General features: G+C 36.2%; 2 protein-coding genes across 3 annotated transcripts; one reads left to right on the forward strand and one right to left on the reverse strand.

The window, feature by feature from the left end:
- Positions 1–551: 551 nt before the first annotated feature.
- On the reverse strand, positions 552–2855 carry LOC115971247 (subtilisin-like protease SBT1.7). The gene has a single exon (XM_031091035.1). The coding sequence runs from the start codon at positions 2853–2855 to the stop codon at positions 552–554; it is 2304 nt and encodes a 767-aa protein (XP_030946895.1).
- An 11627-nt stretch (positions 2856–14482) lies between these two features.
- On the forward strand, positions 14483–18044 carry LOC115971181 (copper chaperone for superoxide dismutase, chloroplastic/cytosolic). 2 transcript variants are annotated; one of them, XM_031090920.1, is made up of 6 exons: positions 14483–14792; positions 14885–14911; positions 15156–15228; positions 15357–15491; positions 15985–16208; positions 17475–18044. In XM_031090920.1, exons 1-6 carry the CDS (start codon positions 14556–14558, stop codon positions 17736–17738), a joined length of 960 nt encoding a protein of 319 aa, XP_030946780.1. In that variant the 5' UTR covers positions 14483–14555; the 3' UTR covers positions 17739–18044. The 2 variants fall into 2 exon arrangements, with proteins under 2 accessions (XP_030946780.1, XP_030946782.1); XM_031090922.1 differs by lacking the exon at positions 15156–15228 and having other exon boundaries at positions 14727–14792.
- Positions 18045–27310: the final 9266 nt, after the last annotated feature.

A 27310-nucleotide genomic window follows, 5' to 3' on the forward strand; every position in this document is an offset into this window, starting at 1 on the left:
GGGGAGAGTGATTTGTAATTTAGGTCATTGATATGTGTTTGGTTTTGAGATGGGCTGATTTGTGTTGTATAGGTTGATATGTGATCCGGATGTGCAAAAATTATTTTTTAAGGGTAAATTAAATTTTATATATATATATATATATATATATATCCGGTTAATACTTTTTCTATTCCTGAAATTTTTTTTTTGGGAAATGAAAATTATTGTGTGCCCTTAAGGCACACATTAGAAAAATCCATATATATATATATATATATATATATTTCAAGCCAAAAAAACATGTGGAGCCGCCCCTGAAAGCTGCAATTAAAAATAGAAAAAGAAATAAAAATCTAGGAGTACCTCTGGAGATTTCTCTACTCTGATACATTCTCTACCGAAATCTTTTCTGTATACTTATTTGCTGTTTCTTTGAGTTTTTCAAATGATCAACTTCAAATTAAACTAATGTTATAAGAAAATATATTGAAATGAGACATAAAGTACAAGGATATCTTGAATAACAATACAAGTCACTGACTGCATTCCAAGTCTACATGACTGATTGCTTACACGAACCTGACAGAGATTGGGCTTCTAACAGAATGTTTAACAGAAACCCAATTTAGAAACCCTTGCCCATATTTTCTGATTTTGGTACCTGAATCAATACGACTGAATGTCACTGCAAATCTCACTTTCTGGTTCACCTCTGAGAAGTGAAGGATATTAGGTTGGACAGTCACATAAACTCCTGCTGGTGCATCCACAGTAACCACATAAATTGAATTTGCCTCACCGACATTTGTCACGGTCCTTGTAAATGTCTGAGATGGTCCCAAAGCAACAGAAAATGAAGGGTAGTTTAGATCTCCTTCAGGTATGCTTGGTATATCTAAGCAATTTATTGGTTTTCGAGCAATGAACCCAACTTCCAAATCCTTGTAGCCCAGACCACACAGATATGGTATATAATCTTTTGGTTCAATATCATAAACCAATCCTGGGTCATTTGCTCTTGATGGATTGACATGGCCTGCACCTGTGGCAAATAAATCTGCACGCTGAAGCGTTTGGTCAGCAATGAATGTGCCTTCAACATTTAGTATATCAGCAGAAGTCATTATAGCAGATTTAATGGCTGCAGGTGACCAATAAGGATGAGAACTCTTGAGCAAAGCTGCAATGCCACTAAGATGAGGGCATGACATTGATGTGCCTGATATGATGTTGAATGTGGACTTTGATTTTGTGTTATTCTCAAGAGGGAATGGCCATGCTGCTAGAATGCTCACACCCGGTCCAATGATGTCTGGTTTCAGAATGCCTGGGCTAGTTAGGCTGGGGCCTCTTGAAGAGAAAGAAGCAACAACGGGAGATTTTGAGTTTCCAATGACTGTTCCTTTGAATAAGATTGTTGCTGTAGGTGTTGCTGTAGAGTCTATGTAGGCTTTGATCTTTAGTCCAGCAGCATTGCTGACGTGTGTTGCTGGAAGAACATGAGCATCAGCTGAGGTACTGAAGCCATCACTTACTTGATTCATGAGAATCATTGCAATACCCCCATTGTTTTTAACTTCCTCCCCCTTAGCAATTCTTCCAGCCCCCCCTCCTCGCTCGCACAGAACTACTTTCCCTTTGACATTGAGATCTTTTAAGGACCCTACAGTACAAAATCCAGACCCGGGTTTACCGGTCATGCCAGCATAAACAAGAGGCAATTGTGTTGAGGGAAATCCAGCAGCTTGGAAGAGGGATTCGCCATCAAATTGTTCTCCATTTCCAAGCTTTGCTGTGGACACAATGCTTCTATCAATAGTGCTTGCTCCAACTGTGAGAATCCATGGGGCATCATTAGATAGTGTGGAGTTGAAAGGACCAGAATTCCCAGCCGAACAGCTTACAAATATTCCCTTCTGGATTGCTGCAAATGAGCCTATTGCAATGCTGTCCTTGAAAAATGGAACTGAAACCTCGCCAAGGGAGAGTGAGAGCACGTCAACCCCATCTTCAACAGCTGCGTCGAGCGCAGCTAGTATATCGCTTTCGGGACAATCTTCTCCAAAGCACACTTTGTAAATTGCCAAGTGGGCATAAGGGGCCATTCCTGTTGCTGTGCCGTTGGCATTTCCTAGCACATCAGCATTCTTCACAAACTTACCAGCAGCTGTGCTTGCGGTGTGGGTACCATGTCCTTCCTCATCAATTGGTGTCTCAGCTTTCCCTCCCTTCATGGCCTTAGCTGCAATGTTGAATGACCTTGCACCAATTAGTTTGTTGTTACAGACGGACGCATTAAACTCACACCCCCCTTTCCATTTAGCAGGAGGTGGTGGCATTCCTGCATCACTAAACGAAGGATGGGAAGGAAAAATTCCAGTGTCTAATACTCCAATAATCACTCCCTTTCCAAAATTTGATTCTTTCCAGAATCCGAATTTCTGATGCAACCCCAAGAAATGGGGTGTGTGTGTTGTTTGTGGATGAAATATCCTTTCAGGATGCGCTGACACGAATCCATCCTTTTCTTCCATAGCTCTCACATCCTCCTCGGTGAGTCTTGCTGCAAAACCACTGAGCACATTGTGGTATGTATATAACATTTGTGGCTGCTGCTCCTCCGAGCTTGCAGTAGTAGTAGGCAGAAAAGAATTGTACCAGCTGTCCAGATCTTCTGATTCAGCAAAAACTCTACCCATTGGTTGATTTACGTGGATAATGTAAGTTTGTGAGTTTCTCGTCTCGGTACTTTTGATGACAGATGAAAATGCATTTCCATAAGCAATCTCAAAATAGAAGTTAAACAAGAAAATGAGAGGGATGAAACGTGCAAGGGTAATAGCCATGTTGGGTGACAATACACCTTTATGCATGAAGTAGAAGGGGACAGAAATTCTGAGTTTCTTTTGTGACCTTAAATGGTTATCACAGTGACTTATATAAGAGAAAGTGAGTTAGCAGGGCCGACTTCACCACATAGGTTTATTCTGAAAGCAGCAGATTGCTAGTGGAGCCTTTACGGTCTGGTGAGTAGGGAAATTTTCTCTAGTGATTCCAATTATCCTCAAGGCAACAGTATATGTTAATTGTCATACCAAGCTTGTCTTAATTTGCTTATAGTAACTGGATGACACAGTCATTGATTGGACACGTTCCCTTGTAATCCAGCAGGAATCTAGTTGCAAATGATGAGGTCTCGGATTGTGGAGAAATTATGGGGTTCTCAAATGATCAATTTGTGTGATGCGATGTTTTCGTAATATGCCACTGGCAATCATTGATGTGAGAGACTCTGTGGGAAGCCTATTCCTTTTATATTCTAAATCCATTGTGCGTTTATTTTTAGAAAAATGAAACTCCCACAGTTATAGGCAAATGATCTTACCATCTTTTACGGGGTTCAACTTGGGACTTATTCAGCTCTTGTTCAGTAGGGAGGAGAAGTTTTCTTCTATCTAGAACACCAATTGTGTGGCCTTTTAATTTGCTTCAAGGGAATGAAGGTATTTTTCATTATGCTTGACCAAGACCATTAGACCAAGCTACCAGGAATTGGTTCCCTTAATTTGCTTGAGAAACGTACTTGGGCTGCAATCTGAAATATGGTCTGGTGATTTCAGTTTTGCCATAATTTAGAACGTCACTGAAGAAAAATTTTACAACGTTGATACAAGTGAAAAGTGCTATGGTTATAATTTTTTAAATTTTTTTCCCCTTTTGATAAAGTGTAGTTTTATGGGTATAAATCACCGTTGATGATGGACAAATTTCTTTTGAAAATCTTATTACCTAACCACAAAATTAAATAAAACATTTTGTGACTTAAAAGAGATTGGTCCAGTGGTTTTCAGCCAAGACCTTATGAGTTCAAGGAGGTCTTGGGTTAAGAACACATAAACAACATCCTGATGCTGCCTTCAAGGATAGGGGCCGACTCAATATGATTTAAGGCCTAAGGTATCTTAGCAAGCGTTTGCCTAGCACTGAAATTATATTTCAGTTGTGTTTTGCGCTTTTTTTGGGGTGCCACGGCATTATTCATGGGATCACCAAACTCAGTCAAATGCAGATTTCTAGTTAAATTTGAGTTCCACAACACTATTTACACCTTTAAAAATTATTTTCTACAGTGTTTTTAGCAAATAAGCGGTATTCAAACAGATCCTTAACGTGTGTTAGGCAAAAATTATTTTTACCAACTTATTTTATTATTCAGCTTATTTTTGTTACTATTCATAGGTTCCACTACACTTTTTGATACTATTCATGGGTTCCACTATACTATTTCAGCTAACTTTTACTTTTATTTACTATACTTTCAACAAAAAGTTTTTAGTTTTAGGAAAATAAGCGGATCTCAAACGGACTCTTAATTATAAATAGTTTTAAATGGTTTTTTTTTTTAAATTATGAATATTACTTAAAATAATATTTATTTTATCTATGTATATATTAATAGCCAAATCTCAGAGAAAATTCAATTAGATTTTCAATTTTGAGCTATGTGTCCTATTTAGGGGTGTGCAAAATATCCACTTGATCTGCTAACTCGTTCGACCCGCTTGTCGCGTGCGTATCATTAAGTTAGGCGGTTTGGATTGGGCGGGTTAGACCCCCAAAATAGCAGATTGGGTTGGGTAATGGATTGAAAAATTGCCAACCCGCTACAACCCAACCCACCCGCTCAATTATACAAATAAAAAAAAATAATATATATTAATTCAAACTGTTCAACAGTATATTTTATATTTAAAATTAATCGATTTACCTCATCAATTTTTACAGCTAATCAGTAATCAATTCCTTAAACAAAATATAAAAAGTCAATATTAAAACTCTAAACTCACTGCAACCATATATATACTACACTTTGAATTTAGCCTTCACCTTCAACTGCTTCCTCTCCCTCCCTCTTACTTATTGTTTTATCCTTTTCTTCCTTAATCTTTTTGAAAAGTTGGAGGTCATTTAGTTTCTAACAATAGAGACAGTTATATTGTTATGCATGTGTAATACTCTTAGTGGTTCTTATAGTTTGTAATACAATTAGTTTAGGCACCAAGGTTGGTTATGTTTGTATGTAAGTATATATATATATACACACACACTCTGTATTTAGTAACTAATTGTAGTTTGTGATAAATGTTTTTAAGAACATGCATACTATTTTGAAGTTTATTTGTTATGTTAGTATGTTATTATTTTGAATCATTGATGTGACTTTGGGAATGTTAAGACTTTAGGTTTGTTAATTTAATTTTCCTCAGTTGTAAGGCAATAGCCTACCTTTTTTTTATTTTTTTGGGTGTAGACAAGGTCTGTTAGAGATGATAATATCTCTTTTTCATTGACCCTATGTTTGTGTTGGAATTGAGATTATTCAATGAAATTTACTTTTAATTTGTGTATGTATTAGTTATATTTTGAGATTATTCAATGAAGAATTGTAGTTTGTGATAATATTTTTAAAAAGAACATTGTTAATGCCAACCCGCCCAACTTGCCGAATTGAAACCACCAAAATTTGTAACCAATCTACTGGGTTTAGAATTTGGTGGGTCTGTGGCAGATTAGAATTTTCTCAATTTGCTAGTGGCGGATTGGATAGAAATATTGGTCTTTACCAGCCCAATCCGTCCCGTGCACACCCCTAGTCCTATTTAATTTTTAATTTTGTGTCAAATGAATTATTGAGTGTAAAAATCGAAGAGTCCAAATTCTAAATTGGATTTCAATTGGAGTCCGATTTTCCGCTACGTGTTCATTTATTTTTTTATTTTTATGACAAGTGAATTATTAGGTGAAAAAATTGAAGAGTTTAAATCTAATTAATTTTTTTTAAATCCAATTAAATTCTAAATAATATATATATATATATATATATATATATATATAATGACAAACCATTACATATTTTTAAAAAGTACGTTTTAAAAAAAGTGTAAGCTGATACTATGTATAATTTGAATCTCTTCTAAAAAAAAGTATAATTGTGATTGTTTTTAATTGTATCCGTGCATATGCATAGGACTACACACTAGTTAAAATTAATTAGTGAATATTTTATATAATAATTTTCTTATTTAAATCCATTATTCATACTTTTTAATATGAATAAAATTCACTTGAGCGATGTTGAGGATATTGCAAATTTTACAATATAGGTCTTACAAATTGACATGTCACCAATAAAAAAAAAAGATGATTCAAACATTTATTTATTACTAGTTAAAAATCTGTGCATTGTGTGAAAAATATTGTGATTTGTTTTTTTATTAAGTGAAAAATGAAAATATATTGTAGATGAGACTTATAAATGTTATAAAGCAAGAAGCGTAGCAAAAGTCCAATTTTTTGTTTAGCATCTCTTCTACCCCACTTGCGCCTGTGAACATTAGCAAAACCAAAATTTTTTTTAGGAACCAAATTAAATATAATAGAATTCTTGAATAAAAACAATCAAGACAAAAAAATATATTAGATCACAAATTTATTTTGATTAGCCCAACATATTCTTCTTAGGCAAAGTACTCATCCATAATGGTTAGCACTAGAAACAAGAAGAACATTAAACCCCAATCAATGGGGAAGGCGTTACACGCCAACAATAAGTATTCTTACCGTTGGGAGGAACAAGATCCTCTCATTTAGACCCCTCAGAGGCGTAACAAATATTACATTGAAGACTGCCATTAAACACCCCCAATGGCTATATGATGAAGAGGTAGATATGTATATATAAGTACCTCAGGACCTTGGGAGAGGTACAAGAAAATTTTGACCCCTATACTCTAATATTCTGATATCAAGTTCTTTTTTCTCTCCTAGTTTATCTGACTTAATCATTGAAGGTTTTGTGGCAGGCACCACACCGGTGATCTTTACTTCGTCCATTCTTCATTTATTTTTACAGGATCTTGGACGGCTTTCTTTCTGGACGATCATTTAACTGACGATTTTGGCATCATCAATTTGGCGCTATCTGTGGGGACGACTTTTTTGCACTTGGGTTTGAGAACATAGTTCCATTCAACTCACAAGTCCAGATGGAGTCCAACACTAACTAGGATCCAACAGCATTAGCTCTGTAAATCTAGACACTTACAGCTAGCGTGGAGGAGCTTACTAGACAGAATCAAGAGATGAGGCTGCAATTGCAACAAGAAGACAATTGCTCGGAGACCAACCGAGACGACGATGGAGATAACTAAAGGAGGGATGACCGCGATGACCAGTTACTCTAGAAGGGGAGAGGTTAGACCTTCTCATGGAAATGAGAAAAGAGATGGACGAGCTGAGGAATACGATCAAGGGGAAAATAGACTGGAGCCTAGATCGAATCGTCAGGATGATAGATTCACCCTTCACTACGGCGATCTTAGAATGCCCGGTGCCCTTAAAGTTTTGTCTACCACAGTTCGAGCCATTTGACGGGCTAAAGGATCCTTTGGATCATCTCAACACCTTCAAGACGACTCTGGGTCTTTAGTAGCCCTTTGACGAGATCTTATGCCGTTCTTTCCCCACCATTCTCAATGGGGCGGCGAGAGATTGGTTCACTAAGTTACCAACATCATCCATCGATAACTTCGAGTAACTTGGCAATTCCTTTCTACGTCACTTCGTCAGTGGACAACGCCCAAAGAGGCCAACAGACCATCTGCTTACCATTAGATAAGGAAAAAAAGAAACCTTGAGGTCGTATGTGAAGCATTTCACTTAAGAAACTTTGGAGGTGGACGAAGCAAATGACAAAGTGCAGCTGACGACTTTTAAAGCCAGATTAAAATCCAGGGCGTTTGTGGTCTCGCTCGCGAAGAATCCTCCTTGGACGATGGCAGAAATGCTCCTAAAGGTTCAGAAGTACATGAACATTGAGGATGCCCTAGCAACAATAGAAGAAATAGAGAAGCCCAAGGAGAAGGAAAGAAAGGAGGATGACCGAAGAGGACGAAAAAGGGAATGGAGAGATCGCCTAAATACTGACGGGAATAGACCGAAAGATGAAAAGACCCCTCGGACTGTAAAATTCACTCCTTTAGTTATGCCCGTTGACTAGATTTTAGCGCAGATTAAAAACGAACACTACCTCAAATGGTCTCGACCATTACATTTGTCACCCAATGTGTGTGACAAGAAGAAATATTGTCGTTTCTACAAAGATCACGGTCATTACACAGAGGACTGCAGTAAAACAAAACAGATCACGCTCAATTAATTTGAATTTAATTAATTGAATTTATTAGTCAGTCAGTTAATTTGGATTTTAGCTGGTGGAGGAGGCATTCCATCGTCACTACATGAAGGATGGTCTAGCCAAACACCAATGTCCAATACTCCAATTATCATGCCTTTACCAAACTCAGATTCTTTCCAGATTCCAAAGCCTTGGTGGAAACCCAAGAAGTTTGGACTATGAGTTGTATGCACTGGCGGAGCTAGGGAGGGGCGAGCCCCCCTGACTTTTTGAAATTCCCATTAGATTTGTCAAAAAAAAAAAAAAAAAAAAAAATCACTTACAACTTACTTCTCAGCCCCCCTGAAATTTTAGAATTTGACCTCCTAAAATAAAAAAAAGTTAGAACTTTTTGTTATTAGCAAACAGATAAAGTAGAGTTTAGTCCTCAACATTTATATTTGATCCTTAGATATTTAAACTTGTAAAAAGAATGGAACAAAAAACCCAAAACATTATATTGGAAAAGAAAAACCCAAAAAACAAAATATTGCCTTGGCCCATTAATCAGTTATGGGCGTGGCCTCTTTAAATACTTACAAAACCCCAATTGTCTAAAATCCAAATCAACAGTTTCTAAAAAAAAAAAAAAAAAAATTCAAATCAACAGAGAAAAAAGTACAAATAAAACAAAACAGATCAGTTTATTGTGTGAAAACCTCGTGCCACCACGCCGTCAATCGAATCGCCCTGTCGAAGTGGTCCGCTTAGTTCATGCTCCAGTCCAAGTTGACAGCCACCGGTTTCTTCCCCTCTCTCTCTGCTTTTATTTATTTATTTTTTTTTTGTGTGATACCATGTGTACATTTAGAGTCCGTTTGGATACAGCTGAAAACTGAAAACTGAAACTGAAAATTGAAAAATATTGTAGCAAAATAATTTTTAAATGTGTGAATAGTACGGTGAGACCCATTTTTAATGAAAAAGTTGTTGAAAAATGAAATTTGTGGGTCTGTAAACAGTACACGATGTACTTTGATTGGAAAAAAAAAATTGAAAAGTCAAAATTTGCTGTTACTGTTCATTAAACAGTATATGAACAGTAACCACAAGTCTGAAAAACGCGTAAAAAAAAAAAAAAAAAAACAAAACACAACGCAAACGCGCTGATTGTCTTGTAACTTTAAAGTTTGAACTGATTGACTCTAAACTTTGGCTAAAACACCTGTATGGCTGTATGTGTTTGTTCATAACTTTATTTATTATTCCTTTAGCTAAAATACAAAATTGATCCTTTAACTTTTTTCAGATTTCATTTCAGTCTTCTAATTTTACTTTCTTTCATTTTAGTCTTCTAAGTTTCAGATTTATTCAATTAAGGCATTTTCATTAACTTTTGTTAAATTTTGAAAAAAAAAATATGGAAAATATTTTTCAACCATTAATTGAATTTTTTTAATTTAAATAATTTGAAGAAAAAATTATAAAATTATAAAATTAACCACAACATATAACAAAAATTGATGGAAAAATCTTAATTGAATAAACTTGAAAGTTAGAGGACTGAAATGAACAAAAGTAAAGTTAGAAGACTGAAATAAAATCTGAAAAAAGTTAAAGGGTCAATTTTATATTTTATCATATTATTTTATTTTATTTTTTTATTTCTGAGAAGAATTATTCTTTAGCCTTTAGAATCAACTTATTCACTATTCATATACTCACATCTAATATATAATATATTATTCTTTAGTTTATATATATTTTAAATTAATTATATAACTAGTTTATAAATTTCAAATATTTAGCTTTTAAAGTGTGAGTTTTTAAAGTTAATATATGGATCTAAGTATTTGTTTTGATGAATTTTTTTTTTCAAGAATTTTGTTATAATTAGTTGGCCCCCTTGCATAAATTTCCTAGTTCCGCCACTGGTTGTATGCAAATACAATATTGTTTCCGGTTGAACCGACAACGCCCTATTTTTTTCTTTCATGTCTTTGGCTTCCTCAGCTGTCAATCTTGCTGCAAAACCGGCGGCCACATTTTGATAGGAATGAACAGGGCGTGGTTGCTTGGTCACATTGTCTTTGTTAACTGGCAAGAATGACTCGTACCAGCCATGCGCTTCTTCAGAATCCAAGGTAACTCTGCTTTCCGTCACCGGTTTTTAAACAAAGACAATATAAGTGTGCAAGTTATTTTGGTTTCTACCTCGTCTCTTAATGACACAACCAGAATTGGGCAGAGATTAAACGTGGAAATGATACCAAAAAGAAACACAACTTTCAGAATTGACAACACTCCACACTTTCTGTTCTCCATGTTTCGTGAACTAAAGAATGTCAGTCCTTTTTGGTTTTATCTCATTCAAGTGATCAAGTATATATGGTGGAGTGTGGAGAGAGAGACAAAATTCAGTCTAAAGATCGAATGGCCTGTGACGAGAATTTGTGATTGGAACAAAAATGCTCTGTCCCACTATGATTTAGGATTTGAAGGTCTTGTTGAAATTTAGCAGCACTAAGAAGGCAAAGTTATTCATAAGGGTAAAAATATGTCCTGATGGATCCATGTTTGTGGGCTGATATAAGGCAGGCCCAACTTGTGCAAAGGCCCAATATGGATAAATACAACAGAAACTCTAGATGGAAAATACTTACGACACACACTTAATCACTATAGAATTCCTAGGTAGATGGAATCCTAGCGTGAAGAGGATTCCAGAAGATACACGCGTAAATAAAGATTTTCTTTATAAGGAAATGTTTTGTCCATTACGTTTGGGACTATTCAAGAGGATTCCTATAAGAAAAAGATTTTAACGCCAAGGAAGAGAGACCAACCTTCTACTACTATAAAAACCCCAATACTCTCACAAATCAAGGTACACATAATTTACCCCTTTCTAGCACTTTAGAGTTGTGATAATAGTTTTAACTTGACTTTCGGAGGGTATTTGGCCGGCACTACACTGGTGTTCTCTGTTAGGTCTTCTCTCTTTTCTTTGTATATATCCTTAGAGCGTGCAAGGATCATGTAGCTCACTAGTGATATTTACGGCATCATCAGTTATATTGCTCACAAATGTTTTATTGTAATTTGATAGCATCAATTTGTAATTCATAGATTTCCACAAGTTTTCTTTGACCACAAATAATTTTATAACTTTTTTGCCATAATTTTGATGTGGCAAACAGTGAATAGTTAACCATTACTTATATATGGACTAGCTATTTTTTCTTTATCAATCACATTTTGTCATATCACAATTATAATTAGAAGTTGTGAAAAATTTTGTGATCTTAAACTTTTTCCATATAAAAACGTATCCTGAAAATGCATCATACGCATTAGAAGGTGTCTTTTCGATTTACTTTTTGAGTAAAATATTATTTTCAGTCCAAACACCCCATCAAATGCGTGAATTGCCTCCAATATAAATATGACTTGTTAGATTTGTTTTTTCTTTTGATGTGAACTTGTTAGATTTTGGTCCATTCATACAAAGTCATATTTTATTATTATTATTTATTTTCACAAATATAAATTACATTTTTATTAGTAGAAGTCACTTTCATGTCCAAACACCTCTTCAAATGTGTGAATTTGAGAAATCATTTCTGCCAATAGCCACTATGTATATTAATTCTAGACATCAAAATTTTCTCAAAAAAATTCACAAACCATCTCTTAAGTTTGTGTCATGATGGGTTCAAGTGACATGAGTGGCAAGTTTATGCGAGAGTGAAATTTTAGGGGATTTTTTCTGTGTTCACAAACTTATCACATCATGTTAAATCACATTATTTAGAAGCGATTCTCAAAAAAAAAGAAAAACATAATTTAGAAGTGGGGCGAATAATTTGATCAAAAATGGGTCACAACTTCTTTATATATAAAAATTATAAATAAAACTTTACACTTTCCTTACCAAAGAAACTGTTCACTTTGAACGAATTCCTTCGTTTCTTTTAAAAATTCTTCAACAGGCATTGACCCCGGGATAAAATATATATATATATAAAAAGAATTGAACAATTGCATTTATTTTCAAAGTTAAGCTAGATAATATTTTCTGACACAGAGAGGAGTTAACTGCGGCTGCCTTTCCCAGTAAATCTACTTCCTTCCTAGTTTCCATTAGAAAATGTAAAGGTCAAGCCGGCCCTGAACTAAAATGTGACTTTTAAGTTGGATGAAAAACTAAGCTGCATCTAGATTCTAGACACGTATACGCATTTCGAAACAAAATGCAAGGAATAGCCACTTTTAAATCGATACCCACATTAACAAAAGTCCAATCCTATTTAGTAAATTCAAGATTAATTTGGATGCAAGCCTTATCCATACCCACTAATACTAAAGCCCATTAGGTCCTCCTACATACATGTGTACGTAAAAAGGAAAACAATTCTGCCGTTTATCCTAAAAAAAAAAAAAAAAAGAAAAGAAAAGAAAAGAAAAGAAAAGAAAGAAAGAGGAAAACAATCATCCCCAGCACCAAAATTACACCCACTCCGCCCAGTAAATATAAGAGCCAGTTCATACTAAGATTATGCCCAATTCGAACTTAACCAAGCCCAATAACCTCTAAATAAAAAAATAAAAAAAATCATCAGCGAACATTTCACATAAAATTATGAAAATGCCACCAAACTTTCCCAAAAATTATGTTTGACCCCAATAATTTTCCAAATCTAGAATGACAATCATGTAACAAATTTCTCTGAACTTATATTTTGACCCCAAAATTACAATAAAGCCCAAAGCTTTATAAAATTATATTTTAACCCTAAAACTATTCCAGAATTATGTGAGAGAGAGAGAGAGAGAGAGAGAGAGAGAGAGTTTTTGTTGTGCACTCAAAATGTGTTTCTTTTGCTTGCGATGTTCATCGTGTACTGGGACACAAATGTTTATGAGACTTAAAACACAATTCTAAGAGGAGGAATCTATTTTAAGGATATAGTATTAAACATTAGCCTTAGTTAGATTTGCCTTTATCATCTTTGGTCTTTGAGTATATTTAATTGTTCCCAATTATTTATACATTTAATTGTTTACATTCTTTTTGTTTGTTCTTATTTTGATTTTTTTCAATAAAAAAAAAAATTATACTTTTGAAAACTTATTTTCCTTTTTAAAAATGAAAGAATTAAAATATGGCTTTTTTTTTTAATCCCATCAAAAAGGAGAAAAATGAATCAAATTTTAGTTAAAATACAACGTACACCCTTTAAATTTGGGTAAATAGTCATTTTTGTCTTTAAAGTTTAGTATTTGTCATATTAGTCCATTAACTTTGACATTCTTGTCAAGTTGGTCCTATATTTTATGAATTTGACAATATTTACATATATGATGTGATGTTGTTTTATTGGATTTAATAGCAATTTTATAAGTGGCAATGAGGAATGACTAATTTAATAGAGACATTAAAGTCTAAGAACCAAATAATAAAATGAAAAAAAATATATAAATAAATTTTAGAAAGAAAATTAATAATTTATTCAAACTTAACTGGTATAATTTTAAATATTTTTTAATCAGTAATTAGATTTTAACCTTTATAATCCGTTTGTTATGCTGTAAAATATTTACATTTAAAAATATTTTAATGTGTTTTGTGTAGCATGTAAAATTTTTCAAGTTTAAATTACCAAAATTGGTGGTGTAGTCATTAGAGCCGGTGGTTTGGTGGTGGTTTGGTGGTTGGAGTTGATGACTGGCAACTAAACTGTTGGCACCAACCTCCAAACTGGCAACCTGGCAACTAAATGGAGGAAAGCCACCATATATTTTTATAAAATATTTTACCAAGTTTTATAAAATTTTACAAATAATATTAAAATCAATGAAAAACATTTTTGGACTTAATCAAATTTTATAATAAAATAAATTCGGTATGCTGAAAATATTTTAGAACGAAACAAAGGGAAGTCTATTTATTTCCAAATAAATAAACTTTTCATATCCACCTAACAATTACGGAAATAAAAAATTATCAAAAAGTAATTCATCTCTCTAAAATTTAAAATATATTATTTTCTAGAAAATATATTTGTATGAATGAGATATTTCCTAAAATAAGTCATAAATTTTATTCTAATATTACAACTCACAACCAAACTAATGAATAGATTTAGTTATTTCATTACAACACATTTTATTCCTAATAATAAAGATTATCATTCTTGTTGTAATCCACATTCGTGTACGTACCTAAAATTTTGTATTAAAAAAAAAAAAAAAAAAAAAAAAAAAAAAAAACCTAAAATGTTACAAATGTGTATTGAGTATTGACAGCGCAAAACCGACTGACAAAAACAGGAACTCAAGTGAATCTAACGATAACGAAGGGCTTATAACTGCTGGTTGGCATAAAAGAATAAAAATGGCATTTCTGAGGTCAGTGGCCACAACATCCACTGCCATAGCAGTCTCTGCTCTCCCCGCTGCCTTTGCCTTCTGCTCTCAATCTTCTCAGTTCCCCAAAACGCAAAACCTCTCATTCCTCAACTCCACACCCAATCCTTCCCCAACTCGCTTTGGCCTCGTCAAGAGTTTCGCTAACACGCCCTCAGCTCTTCACATGGACGCCCCCACGTCTGTTCACAAACCCACCTCTCAGGTTCGATTTTCTCTGCAACCCATTTCTTCTTTTACTTCAATATTAATGGGTCTTTATTAAAATTTTAAACTTGCCCAATTTTTGAATCGCAGGGTGATGCTGACTTGCCAGAGCTACTGGTTAGTTTTTATATTTCAATTATCCTTACTCTTTTTTTTTTCAAGTCCTATCTTGGTCCTGTTATTTGTGAATTTATTGGCATTGAGATGATTATTAATATAGGGTTTTGCTCATCTGTATCAAGATTTTGAGTTTGTTATTAGACTTATTATATTATATGAAAACGCATGCGGGTGATAGAAATTAGGTGATTTTGTTGCATTATGTTGGAAATTTTAAACTTGGGTATTGGTTTGGTATCAGACCGAGTACATGGTGGATATGAATTGTGAGGGTTGTGTCAAAGCTGTCAAGAATAAATTACAAACTGTTCATGGTAGGTGATTTGAGCTTGTTTGATTGTTCTGGAAGGATATTTTTTATGTATTTATTTGTTCATTTTTTTTGCCTTATTCAGGCTTAAGTTATGGTATGTTCTTTGATATTCTGGTGAATTGATTTTAGGGATAAAAAATGTTGAGGCGGACTTAAGCAATCAAGTGGTGAGGATTCTTGGTTCAACGTCTGTGAAGACCATGAGTGAAGCTCTAGAGCAGACAGGTCGAAAAGCTCGATTAATTGGGCAAGGGATCCCAGAAGGTTGCCTGCACAAATCTTTGTTGAGGTTTTATATATTTATTTATTTATTTTTGGTGGGTTTTTTTTGCCGTGCGGAGGGGGGGGGGGGGGTGTGTTGTGCAGTGAAGTCTATTGGCTTCTGTATATGAATACTATTGCTTGGTGTGTCATTGTTGGTTTTGTTAAGCATTCGTCTGGACCGGACATGTAAACTATTTAGTGAATCATTGTGCCCCCTTCAAAATGCCTTTTACCCCACGTTATGAGCAGGGCAGCCTTGTTTACTCAAAATTTATATAGGAATCAATTACCAATAAAAATGCATCATATACTGGACACTTTTATCTCAAATGCTCAGTTAGCAAATAATCATTGTTTCTGTTTTCCTACAATTGCATAATGATCCTGGATTTCTTGCAAGTGATAGTACATTGATTTCTCCTTGTTTTTGCTTGTGGTTGTCTTCTCAAAAACTATTTAATGTTTCTGAAGTATGTTTCTTCTTGCTCTGCAGATTTTCTAATTTCTGCTGCTGTGGCGGAATTCAAAGGTCCTGAGGTTTTTGGCGTGGTTCGCTTGGCTCAGGTAAATATGGAATTGGCTAGGATTGAAGCCAGCTTTAGTGGGTTGTCTCCTGGAAAACATGGTTGGTCTATTAATGAATTTGGAGATCTGACAAGAGGTGCGGCCAGCACTGGCAAAGTGTTCAATCCAATAAATGGAGGAAGTGCAGAAAAGGTTTGCTTCGCCCCTTCTCCAAAATTTATGTTCTAAATTTATGTGATAGTAAGTAGTAGTCTAACTTTCCTGACTATAAAATGACTCAGATTGTGTTGGGTTTAAAAGATAATATTCCTTTGTTAGTGAACATATAGCTCAATGGCCTAGACATACTATATATAGGGCTCACTTATTTTTCTGCAAGTGATGATGGATTAATATGAATTTCATATTTATGTTAACCTACTAATTTCTGCAGAAGTGTTATGTCTTATAATAAATATGTTATTGTTAAGAAATAAGATGTATGGAATCATTTAGTAGGAGGGTAAAAGGGGGGGGGGGGGGGTGTGTGGAATGTATGGAGTCATTGTAGATTTGTAAATTCTATATGAAAATCAGAATGTATATTAAAATAGCTTCCCCCTTTTATGGTTAAATTCACCCTTATCTTTGGTAAAACATACTAATCAGTCCTAGTTCGTGTTGGTAAAGAATTATTGGTATGGAATGTAGATTTATAAATTGTTTGATTTTAAGCTTATACTGTGATAGCTTTCCCTGTTGTTAGAATAATGGTTAAATAAATAAATTCACCCTTTAATGGTTTATGATTTGAGGACAAGTTGTACTTTATCATGGTATTATGGCAGGTGGTTTGAGTTCGAATCCTATCTCCACTATACCTCCCATTTAATAAGTTCAAAATCCCATGTATTAGGCTCCACTTACTAAGGGGGAATTTGGGCCCATTCAATTTACCTCTAAGCTTTTCAGAAGTGGTAATTTGTCACCTATACTAAACACTCCAACGAATCATCTTATACCCCTTTGTTTTTTTTAGCTCTTCTGTGGCACTATGGAAGTAAAGCAATCAGTTAGACTAGAATACAAGTGTTCTGCTGAATTTGCTTAGGATTTGAGAACTTGCATCTAGTTCTCCTCTGCAGAGTTCAATATAATATACAATAAAATCTTGAATTAAAGTGTACTGCTGAATTTGCTTTGGATTTGGCAACATGCATGAGACCTTCATTTTCATTTGTGGTAGACGTAAATGTCTACCCCAAGTGACAGAGAAATCCATTTTTTATACCTGCAGCTATTGAATGCAATGAAATCTAAACCCCCAACTACTCATCAAATGGAATAAAATTCTGCATCATCAACTCTCCAAATGCAATAAAACCTAATGCCCAACATAATAAAGATGACTCTCTCTCTCTCTCTCTCTCCAATCATATTATGATAGAAATTCTAATTAAAATAACTTATTCTTTTCAGCCACTTGGCGACCTGGGAACATTAGATGTTGATGAAAAAGGTGAGGCCTTCTTCTCAGGCATGAAAGAGAAGCTTAGGATTGCTGATCTTATTGGGCGATCTATAGTGGTATATGGAACTGAAGAAAAATCAGATCCAGGTGTGACAGCTTCAGTAATTGCTAGAAGTGCTGGGGTTGGTGAGAACTACAAAAGCATTTGCACTTGTGATGGAACCACCATATGGGAAGCAAGTGACAGAGATTTTATGGTCAGCAAGGTGTGAGTATCATAAGTAAACCCAACAAAAACTTCTCCTACTATCGTAGGCATCTTGGATTCCTGGTGATGACATTGTAGTTTATGTGTTGTATGTTCTAATAATTCAAAATTCCACTGTAAGAAACAAAATGTCCAAATATATATATATATATATATATATATATGAAACAATGACAGCAGTACTTTTAATAAATGATAAGAACACAACACCTCTTCCTTTGTTGATTCAAGTCAGTTATGTACGCAGGCTGCTGAAATTTTGAGCTTGCATGCTTATCGTGGTTATGAAATAATAGCACATTTACACTTGCTGGATTACTTTTTCTTGGATCTAAAATTCATTTACTTGTCTATTTTTCTGTTGCTTGTTTATCTCTCCTTTCTTTCTTTCACTCGAATCCAAAAATTAGTTTTTTTTTTTTTTTTTTTTTTTTTTAAAAAAAATTAAAAAAAGAAAAAAGAAAAAAAAAATTGTTAGATATATGATCCGAACCATTCAAAACTATTGCCCAATAGATGTTGCTGCCCCTGTCTTGATTCTGAAACTTTCCACACTATTGCTGATTAGATGTCACTAACTCTGTCACGATAATATGGATTATGATATTTATTTTTTATTTAATCTAAATCATGAAATGATCCAAATATCAGTCCTTTATTATGTTTGTTGAATATATCATTTGAACCATACACTATTGTTGAATAGATGTCACCACCTTTGTCACAACAATAAGGATTACCATGATGTTTATTTATAGAGAAATGATATGTCTATAATATCTTCACAACAAATTCTAAGTGGCAGGTTGTTATAGGTTGTTATTGGTGGGGCAAAAAAGTAATTTCAATGGTAAGTTCAAATTAGAACCAATATCAACTAACTACCTATGATTTATTGTGAACATGTTGTGGATGTAGCACTTCTCCTATTTATATTATCTCCCGTATGTTCATTTATTAGATGTAACACTTAGGAATTAGTAACATAAAATGGATTGAGGTGAGTGCAACTAAATATTTTCCAAGAAAGCTTCTTGGAGATATCTTCTAAGTTCATTTATTAGATGTAACACTTAGGAATTAGTAACATAGAATGGATTGAGGTGAGTGCAACTGAATATTTTCCAAGAAAGCTTCTTGGAGATATCTTCTAAACTTCCCCCTCTACACCTCCATGGGTCCTCCCTGCCCCTCCGTGGGTCCATATCTTTTGTTCCATTTTACTGGATCTTTCTTCCCTAGCGGGTTCTCTTGGCCACTGTGGACTGTTGCCTGTCACCATGTTCCACCTACTGCCAACAATCTAGCCACTGCATCGCTGATCTAGCCGCCGCAGGCCTGTTCCCCTTCCACCTTATCACTCCTGTCTCTCTCTCTCTCCCCACCCATTTTTGCTCTAACCTGGGGAGGTTGAATGTGATTTAGCCAATTCACACTATTGGATCAGTAATGTTGTTGCTATTCTGATGTGATTTATTTTTTCTGAGGTTTATCCTGCTGGTTTTTTTTTTGGTTGAATTTGATTGCTGAGATTGATATGTGATTATTTGTCGAGATTGATAATTGTTAAGGTTTGTTGGGCCATGCTTTGTATCTAGTTTATAGAGTTTTTTTTTTTTTTTTTCAGAGTTAATGCTAAGTGTGATGGGGTACATACTGAGTTTGCTCTGTGGGGTGGATTGCTGAGTATGAGTTATTGTTAAGCTGGTTTATTGAAGTTGCACAGCTGGATAATTTTTCCATGGTTCTGTTGTGGCTGCTTTGGTGAGGTTGTCTTTGTATTGCTGTTAATCTTTGGACATGAAGTAACTTAGTTGGAACTATTGAGGCATCCATAACATCTTGACAGTAAGAGCCCTCAAGTCTCTAATAAAGAGGCATCGCCCTGAGTTGCTTTTTTTATGTGCAAAAAAGTTTGGCTAAGATCGTATGGAGAAAGTGAAAAAAGTAGTTAGATTCTCAAAAAAAAAATTGTGATCAATGCAAGGAGTTTCGCAGGTGGTTTATGAATGATGTGTGCTAGCAGTGTGAATGCTAAAGTTGTTGAATTTAATAGCCATATTGTAGCAGTGAAAATAAGTGAGGGTTATGGGGACTGGGTGATGGTGGGATTCTATGGTCCTTGTTATGCTTCCAAAAGGCAGAAGGCTTGGACTAATTTTAGTGCACTAGCGGAGTCCTTAGAGGATCCTTGGACCTGCATTGGAGATTTTAATGTAGTGATTGATGATGAGGAGAAATTTTGGGACAAGTCCGATAGCTCTTCAATGCCAAATTTCCTTAAGGATCTGCTTCTTGATCTGGGAGCAATTGATTTGGGGTTAAACGGCAGAAGATATGCACGGCAAAATAAAAGATAGGGCAGGAATTCTATTAAGGAAATGTTATATAGGGACATTGCCAGTATGGAGTGGAGAATAAAATATCCTAAAGCCTCAATTACCCACCTAGGGGCTGTAAGGTCTGATCACAACCCTCTTCTGTTGGATACAAACCCACCAAATTTCCTCTCTCGCTCTTTTAGATTTGAAGTTGCATGGACAAGAGACCCTAAAAGCCATGAAGTTGTCAAGAATTCCTGGCAAATTGATTCCAAAGGCCCAGATTGTTACAAACTTTTTAGAAAGCAACAAGCCACCAGGACAGCTCTAAAGAAGTGGAATAAGGAACTATTTGTTCATTGCCGAACAAGGATTAATATCCTTACAGATCAGATACGAGATCTAGAAGAGGGATGCTACTGAGCATAACTGTAAAATTGAAGCTTCTCTCCAAGCTGAGTTAAATGAATGGCTGCTAAGGAATGAGTTGATCTGGAAACAAAAATCTAGAGAAGTTTGGTTGAAGGAAGGGGATAGACAGTGAAAGAGTGAGTCAAAAGAGGAGTGTGGTTTCAGTTGGAGAGAGAGAAATGACTAAAGGGCCTAATGGTATTTAGGGACCAAGTTAATCAGTTTTGAAATGCCTTGGACCTAATTAAAATTAGCCCAAACCTTAGGGTAAGTTAATGAAATTTACCCTTAATTTTATTTCCTAATTTAGCTAAGAAAATCTGGATCCTAAGATAACATGGATGATAAAAGAATTCTTGAACCTAAACATGTGGACTCGTAATTGCAATTACGTATAAGGAAGTTGTTAGATACCCCCACAACACCAATCTTTTGATGATTTCTTGTTTTCAATGCATTCCAATGACTTACTATTTGAAAGGCAACTTAAACATTTGTCATTTCAATTTTTGCAAAAGATTTATTTTGAAACTATATTGAAAGTAAAGTATACATGCTTCAATCACTTTTTTTTTTTTTTTTTTTTGGAAGAGTAAATTCCATCTATTCTCTCATCTAGAAAGAAAAGGATAAAATTAAGGGTTGCTGGGACCTTGTCGGTTTGATTTTAGAGTCCATGGGTTCAATCAATTTAATCTATGGAAGCACAAGTTTTAAGTTTTTGAAAATCATTTTGGTAAAAAGGATTTTTTTTTTTTTGGTCAAGGATATATTGGTTTTTTTTTTCATTGGGTGCAATCCTTTTCAAGGAAAACAAATTTTGAAATTATTTATTATTATTTTTATCTAAGATAGAATTCTATTCTAGCCTAATTTAAGTGTATAGGTGTGAAACTCTCTCCTAAAGGCTTGAATTCTAATCCTTCCACCCCCCACCCCCCTCTCTTCCCTCACCCCACATCTCATAAACACTTATAGAGTGATTATCATGCCAAAATTGCGTGGTTGTTTGATATTATTTTTTGAGATGGGTAAACTCCATTGTTATGAAAAAGGGAAGTCTACTCTAGAAGGAGAATTTTATTTCCAAAGAGGTGAAAGGTCCATGGAATTTTGCAAAAGGGAATGAAATCTTCAAAAACACAACTATGAAAAATGGTTGTGGACATGAATTGATCTAGGACCGTCTAATCACACTCGAACCATATTCTTTGGCATGATCCCAGCAAGGTTGGTGACTAAATACTATTGTGTTGAACCCGCTGTTGGCCAGAGCGTCGCCATGTGTCACAGGGTCAATTTTTCACTCAAAATTTCTACCTGTGATTGTCCTAAGTCCATGACTTAGTCTTAGCCAACACCACACATATACTGCAATAACACTTAGAACATATTATATAGAGACATTTAAACACACAATATTTACAGGGAACCCACTCCCAACCTTTATTACTTAATCTCAAGTATAAAGGAAACCCTTTTATAAGCCTAGAGAATTACACAGAATTTTCCCAAGGCCAAATACACTCTGCTGTTGACACCCCCAACAGCCTTAGGGTTAAACACACAGAATTAACTGCTATGGTAGTTACTGCCTAGTAACTGCCTGGGTCTTGGACAATCTGTCACTTGTGTTCTAACTTAAGACACTTTCAACTGATGTTGTCTTAACTTGCTTTCCATGTTTCCAGCCCTACACAGCTGGTTTGATCATTAGGAAAGCTAGCAACTACTTGGTAACTGCTTAGTAACTGCCACTGCACATGCTAGACATGCACAACCTATGTCTCAACAGACCATGGGGCCTTTACTCATCCTCCAGTAGTCCACACAACATGTTCCCACACGTTTTGGAGAGGCTTGGCCCATGCTCAAGTTCTCTCATCAGCACTATAGCCCACACAGCATTCCCATATATAATACACAAAGTAACTTTCATCAACCCACTAGCACTTGTCCATGCATTTAGCCAACCCCCATTAGCCCAATGCCTTGCACACAACATTTAATCATCATAGCAGCCCAGCCCTGCCTTGCACTCAAGCCACCAAACCCACACATATGAAACCAGCAACTAAACCACCACATAGGTTTAGCACCACTTGTAGCTACCCATCATCAAAACCATCTCTACCTACCATGGCCCTCCTCTACCATGGCCTTAGGGCATCATGTGGAGTAAGGTACCTCCATATGCTGCTCCTCATCACTACTCATCAATCCAACTCGACTAAGGAGACTAGGCAGGTCTTCCTCAAAGAGCCCTTAGGAGCATCACTAGTCAGGCATAAGGAGCCATAAGTGTGTTGAGAAAACATAAAGCCACGTGATTGGTCCAATGCTGCCCAAGCGCCCTCATTCCTTATACCATCATTAGCAACACATAATGCTCCTAACAATCCACCCCCACCAAAAGAAGCTAACGTCCTCGTTGGGAGGGTATCTTCAAATGCCTTCACTTCCTTTTCAAACTGTCATAAAGTTGATGGCTTCTCCCAACTTGCTTCTTTTTCAGTTGCCCATTTCCACTTCACTAAGTAATAAGTTATCATATTTCCACCCTTTCGATAACTCGTAACCTTCTTATCAAGAATTCTGTCTACTTCTCAATCAAATTGTACCATAACAATAGGTGGGGCACGCCTTGCCTCATTTCTTGCAGGATTTTGCTCATCCCCATGATAAGGCTTGAGAAAGCTCACATGAACTGTGGGGTGAATTTACAACCTTTCAGGCAGTTTCAACTTTTAAGCAACATCACCAACACTCTTCATAACTTCAAAAGGACCATCATACTTTAGTATTAACCCTCGGTGCACACTCTCACTTCTAAACTTTCTCCAAATCTATGGAGTTAGCTTCAACAGCACCTTGTCCCCAACTTGGAACTCAAGAGGCCTCCTCCCTTTATCAACATACTTTTTCATTCTTCGTTGTACTTTTAACAAACTGTCTTATGCTTCCTGCATCAGTTTTTGTTTAACAATAGCAAATTTGTATGCTATAGGACATCTACCTCCTGAACGCTGTTTTGCAATCTCATTAGGTGTTAAGGGCTGTTGCCCCATTGCCAACTCGAATGGACTCATTCCCGTTGAAGAAGACTTGTGCAGATTGTAAGCAAACTGTGCTGAATCCAACAAGTCCAACCAGTTTTTCTAACTTGCAGTCACATAATGTCTCAAGTAATCTTCCAACACAACATTGATCTTCACAGTCTGACCATCTATTTGTGGGTGATTAGTAGTAGAAAACTTCAACTGTGAACCCAGCAACCTAAACAAAACTGTCCAATACCAACTAGTGAAACGAGAATCTCTATCACTTATAATATCTTCAGGGAAACCAAAGTACTTCACCACATTTCTGTAAAACAGATCAGCAGCTACCTCTACTGTGCAAGTATTTGGTGAAGCCATAAACATAGCATATTTCAAAAATCGATCAACCACTACAAAAACTGAACCCATTCCCTTCACTTTAGGCATACTAGTAATGAAATCCATTGAAACAAAAATCCATGAACTTTCTGGCATAGGAAGAGGTTATAGCAAACCAGCTTCCTTTTGAGTTAAGTTCTTATCTTGTTGACAAACTAGACAAGTCTTAACATACAACTCAATGACTAACTCCATCTTAGGCCAATAATAAGAACGGGACAGTAAAGCGTACATTCTTTCCTTACCCGGATGTCTTGCCCATTGTAGATCATGAGTCTCTTTCAACAACTCTCTACGGATCTTCCCACTAGGAACAAACAACTTACCACCCTTTGCATATAGCAACCCATCTTCAAGCTAGTAAGGACGCATTAGGCCTGCAGCCACATCTTGCACCAATTTCTAGTAAGTGGCATCAAGCTTAGAACTTTCCTTGATCATTTCCATAAAATCTGACTCAACTCTAGTCAAGGCAGCAACATACTCTTGGAATTGTTTGAGGCTAAGTGCATCTACTACTTGATTATGCTTGTTAGGCTTGTGCTCTTACACACTCTTGCAGCAACTCTTGTCACCTAGCTTGTGTAGGAGATAGTTTCTTCTGTGTGTTGAAAAAGGTATTGGCTACATTATCGGTCCCCACCACAAATTTAGGGCCTAGTAGATACACCCTCCATGTTAGCAAACAATGAACCACAACAATTATTTTCTTCTCATGTGCTGAACATTTCTGTTCTGCATCATTCAGCTTCCTACTTTAGTAGGCAACTGGATGTTTCTCTTGCACCAGCACACCACCAATTGATTTGTGAGAAGCATCAGTATGGACTTCAAATGGCAACTCAAAATTTGGCAAACGCAGCACCGGCTCACTTTACACAGCAGCTTTAAGCTTCTTGACATGCATTTGTCCACACCCATTTCTTGTCTTTTTTCAGCAAATCTGTAAGAGGAGCAATCTTCTTAGAATACCCTTGAATAAACCTCCTATAATAGTTAGCCAACCCAAGGAAAGACTGTAGCTCAACAACTTTACTTGGTGGAGGCCAATCAAGGATAACTTGCACCTTCCTCTCATCCATCATCGCATGACCTTTGCTGACCTTATGCCCTAGAAACAAAATCTCTTGCTGGGCAAACTCACACTTCTCTTTCTTGACATTCAATTTATGTTCCCTCAATTTGGACAACACTTTCCTAAGGTGTTTCAAGTGATCCTCCAAGAACTCACTATATACCACTATGTCATCTAAGTAAACCACAATAAAACGGTCTACAAACTCGTAGAATACATCATTCATCAAATTGCAAAATGTAGCAGGGGCATTTGTTAAACCAAAAGGCATAACTAAAAATTCATAAGAACCATACCGAGTTACACAAGTTGTCTTTGGTTCATCTCCTTCAGCAACCCTCACTTGCCAATATCCTGATCTCAAGTCCAGCTTGGTGAAGTAAGTGGCTTTGCATAGTCTGTCAAACAAGTCTTGAATCAAAGGAACCGGGTACTTGTTCTTCACCGTTACTTTGTTCAAGGTTTTGTAGTCCACACACATACACAATGATCCATCCTACTTTTTGTGGAACATAACAGGGGCACCGTAAGGGGCTTTGGAGGGCTGAATGTAGCCTACATCAAGCAATTTAGTCAATTGCTTTCTCATCCCAGCCAATTCCATAGAGGACATTCTATTTGGAGCCTTAGAAGGAGGCTTTGAACTAGGAACCAACTCAATCTTATGATCAACAACATGCCTTGGTGGAAGGGTCTTAGGTAATTTGGGAGGCATCACATCAACAAATTCCTCCAATAGTCCAGCATAGCATTTGGAATTTCAACAAACTTGTCCTGCTTGACTTCAATCATTGCAGCCAAGTAAGTCATCTCCCCCTTCTTCAGCCCATGCTCAACTTGCACGACTAACACCATTGGCTCTTTTCCTTTGCTAGTCTTACTATTTCCTGCCACATGCCTAACAGGAACATAAAATGGCTGCTTCTCATCAAAAATCAACATTACACCGGTGAATGGTAGCAAGGCAGCCACAAAGAACTCATCACCTAGAATTACATCAAAGTCATCCAACTTCATAATCAGGAAATTCACCTTTCTAGTCCATTCGCCAACCTTGAACCTCATGCCAAAAGCAATTCCTGAAACATGTTTTGCTTAAGAGTTTACTGCCTTGATCTTACTTGGACACTTGCTCACTTTCAAACCAAGCTGTTGGACTATACTTTCATCAATAAAATTGTGGGTAGCACCAGTATCAAGCATTGCTTCAGTCCCATTCCCATTCATCTCTACTTGCACATAAGACAACCCCTTAGGATTACCTCTCACACTAAGGGCATTCAACAATTGTAAGGGGTTTACCCTGCTGGGAACTTCTTTATCAGACTGCCCCCTTTCATCTTCAGCAACCATTGCATTAAGTTCCTCACGCTTAAGGCAGTCTCTTGCTTGATGAAGGTCATTGCATATGAAGCAGCCCGCATTTAACTTAGGTTGTTCTTTGCTTTGTTGAGAGGTAGAACTCTCTCATTTGCTCTTGTTACCCCAATTTTTCTTCTACTTATCATTGTTCTTCTCACCATCTTTCTTCTACTTGTCTTTGCCTTTGTCCTTAGACTTAAGTTTTTCATCATCCCCATTGGGCTTATTGAACTTGTAGTCCACTAAAGCATCTGTAACAGACATAGCAGCAGGCAGATCATGCACTGCCTACCTCTTTAACTCCAACTATGCCCAAGGTTGCAAGCCAGACATGAAATTGAACAACTTATCTTCCTTTGACATGTTCTTGACATCCAGCATCAAAGAACTAAATGTCTTGACATATTCTCTCACTGTACCAGTTTGCTTCAATTTCTTCAAAGAGTCTCTTGCAACCCATGCAGTGTTGGTAGGCAAGAATTGGTCCTTCAACTCTTTCTTTAAGGCTTCCCATGAGTCAATTTTGCCTTTACCAGCATCTGCATCATCTTCCACACGGGTTCTCCACCATAACTTGGCATCCCCTAAAAGATACATGCTAATAATGGTTACCATCTCTTGATCCGGCACCTTTGTAGCCTTGAAGTACTGCTCCATGTCCCAAATGAAACTCTCCAAATCCTTGGCACTCCTAGCACCATTAAAGGGCTTTGGTTTAGGCACCTTTACTTTGGTGGCCACTTCCCCCTCTCTAGGCAAGCCACGCATTGCCCTCTTTAATAAGGAAATTTCTATCTTAAGTTGGCTTTGGGTCTCTCTTGCTGCATTGTCCTGGGCATCTAGTGCAATAGCCAACTCTTCAACACGAATCAACACAACATCCCTCTGATCAAAATTCTCATTCCGTATCACAACAGTTTCTACAGACAATGCATCCAATCTGTCACATACAGAAAGTTGTTCTCCC

Source organism: Quercus lobata, chromosome 12 (genome assembly GCF_001633185.2).
Source record: "Quercus lobata isolate SW786 chromosome 12, ValleyOak3.0 Primary Assembly, whole genome shotgun sequence".
NCBI lineage: Eukaryota > Viridiplantae > Streptophyta > Magnoliopsida > Fagales > Fagaceae > Quercus > Quercus lobata.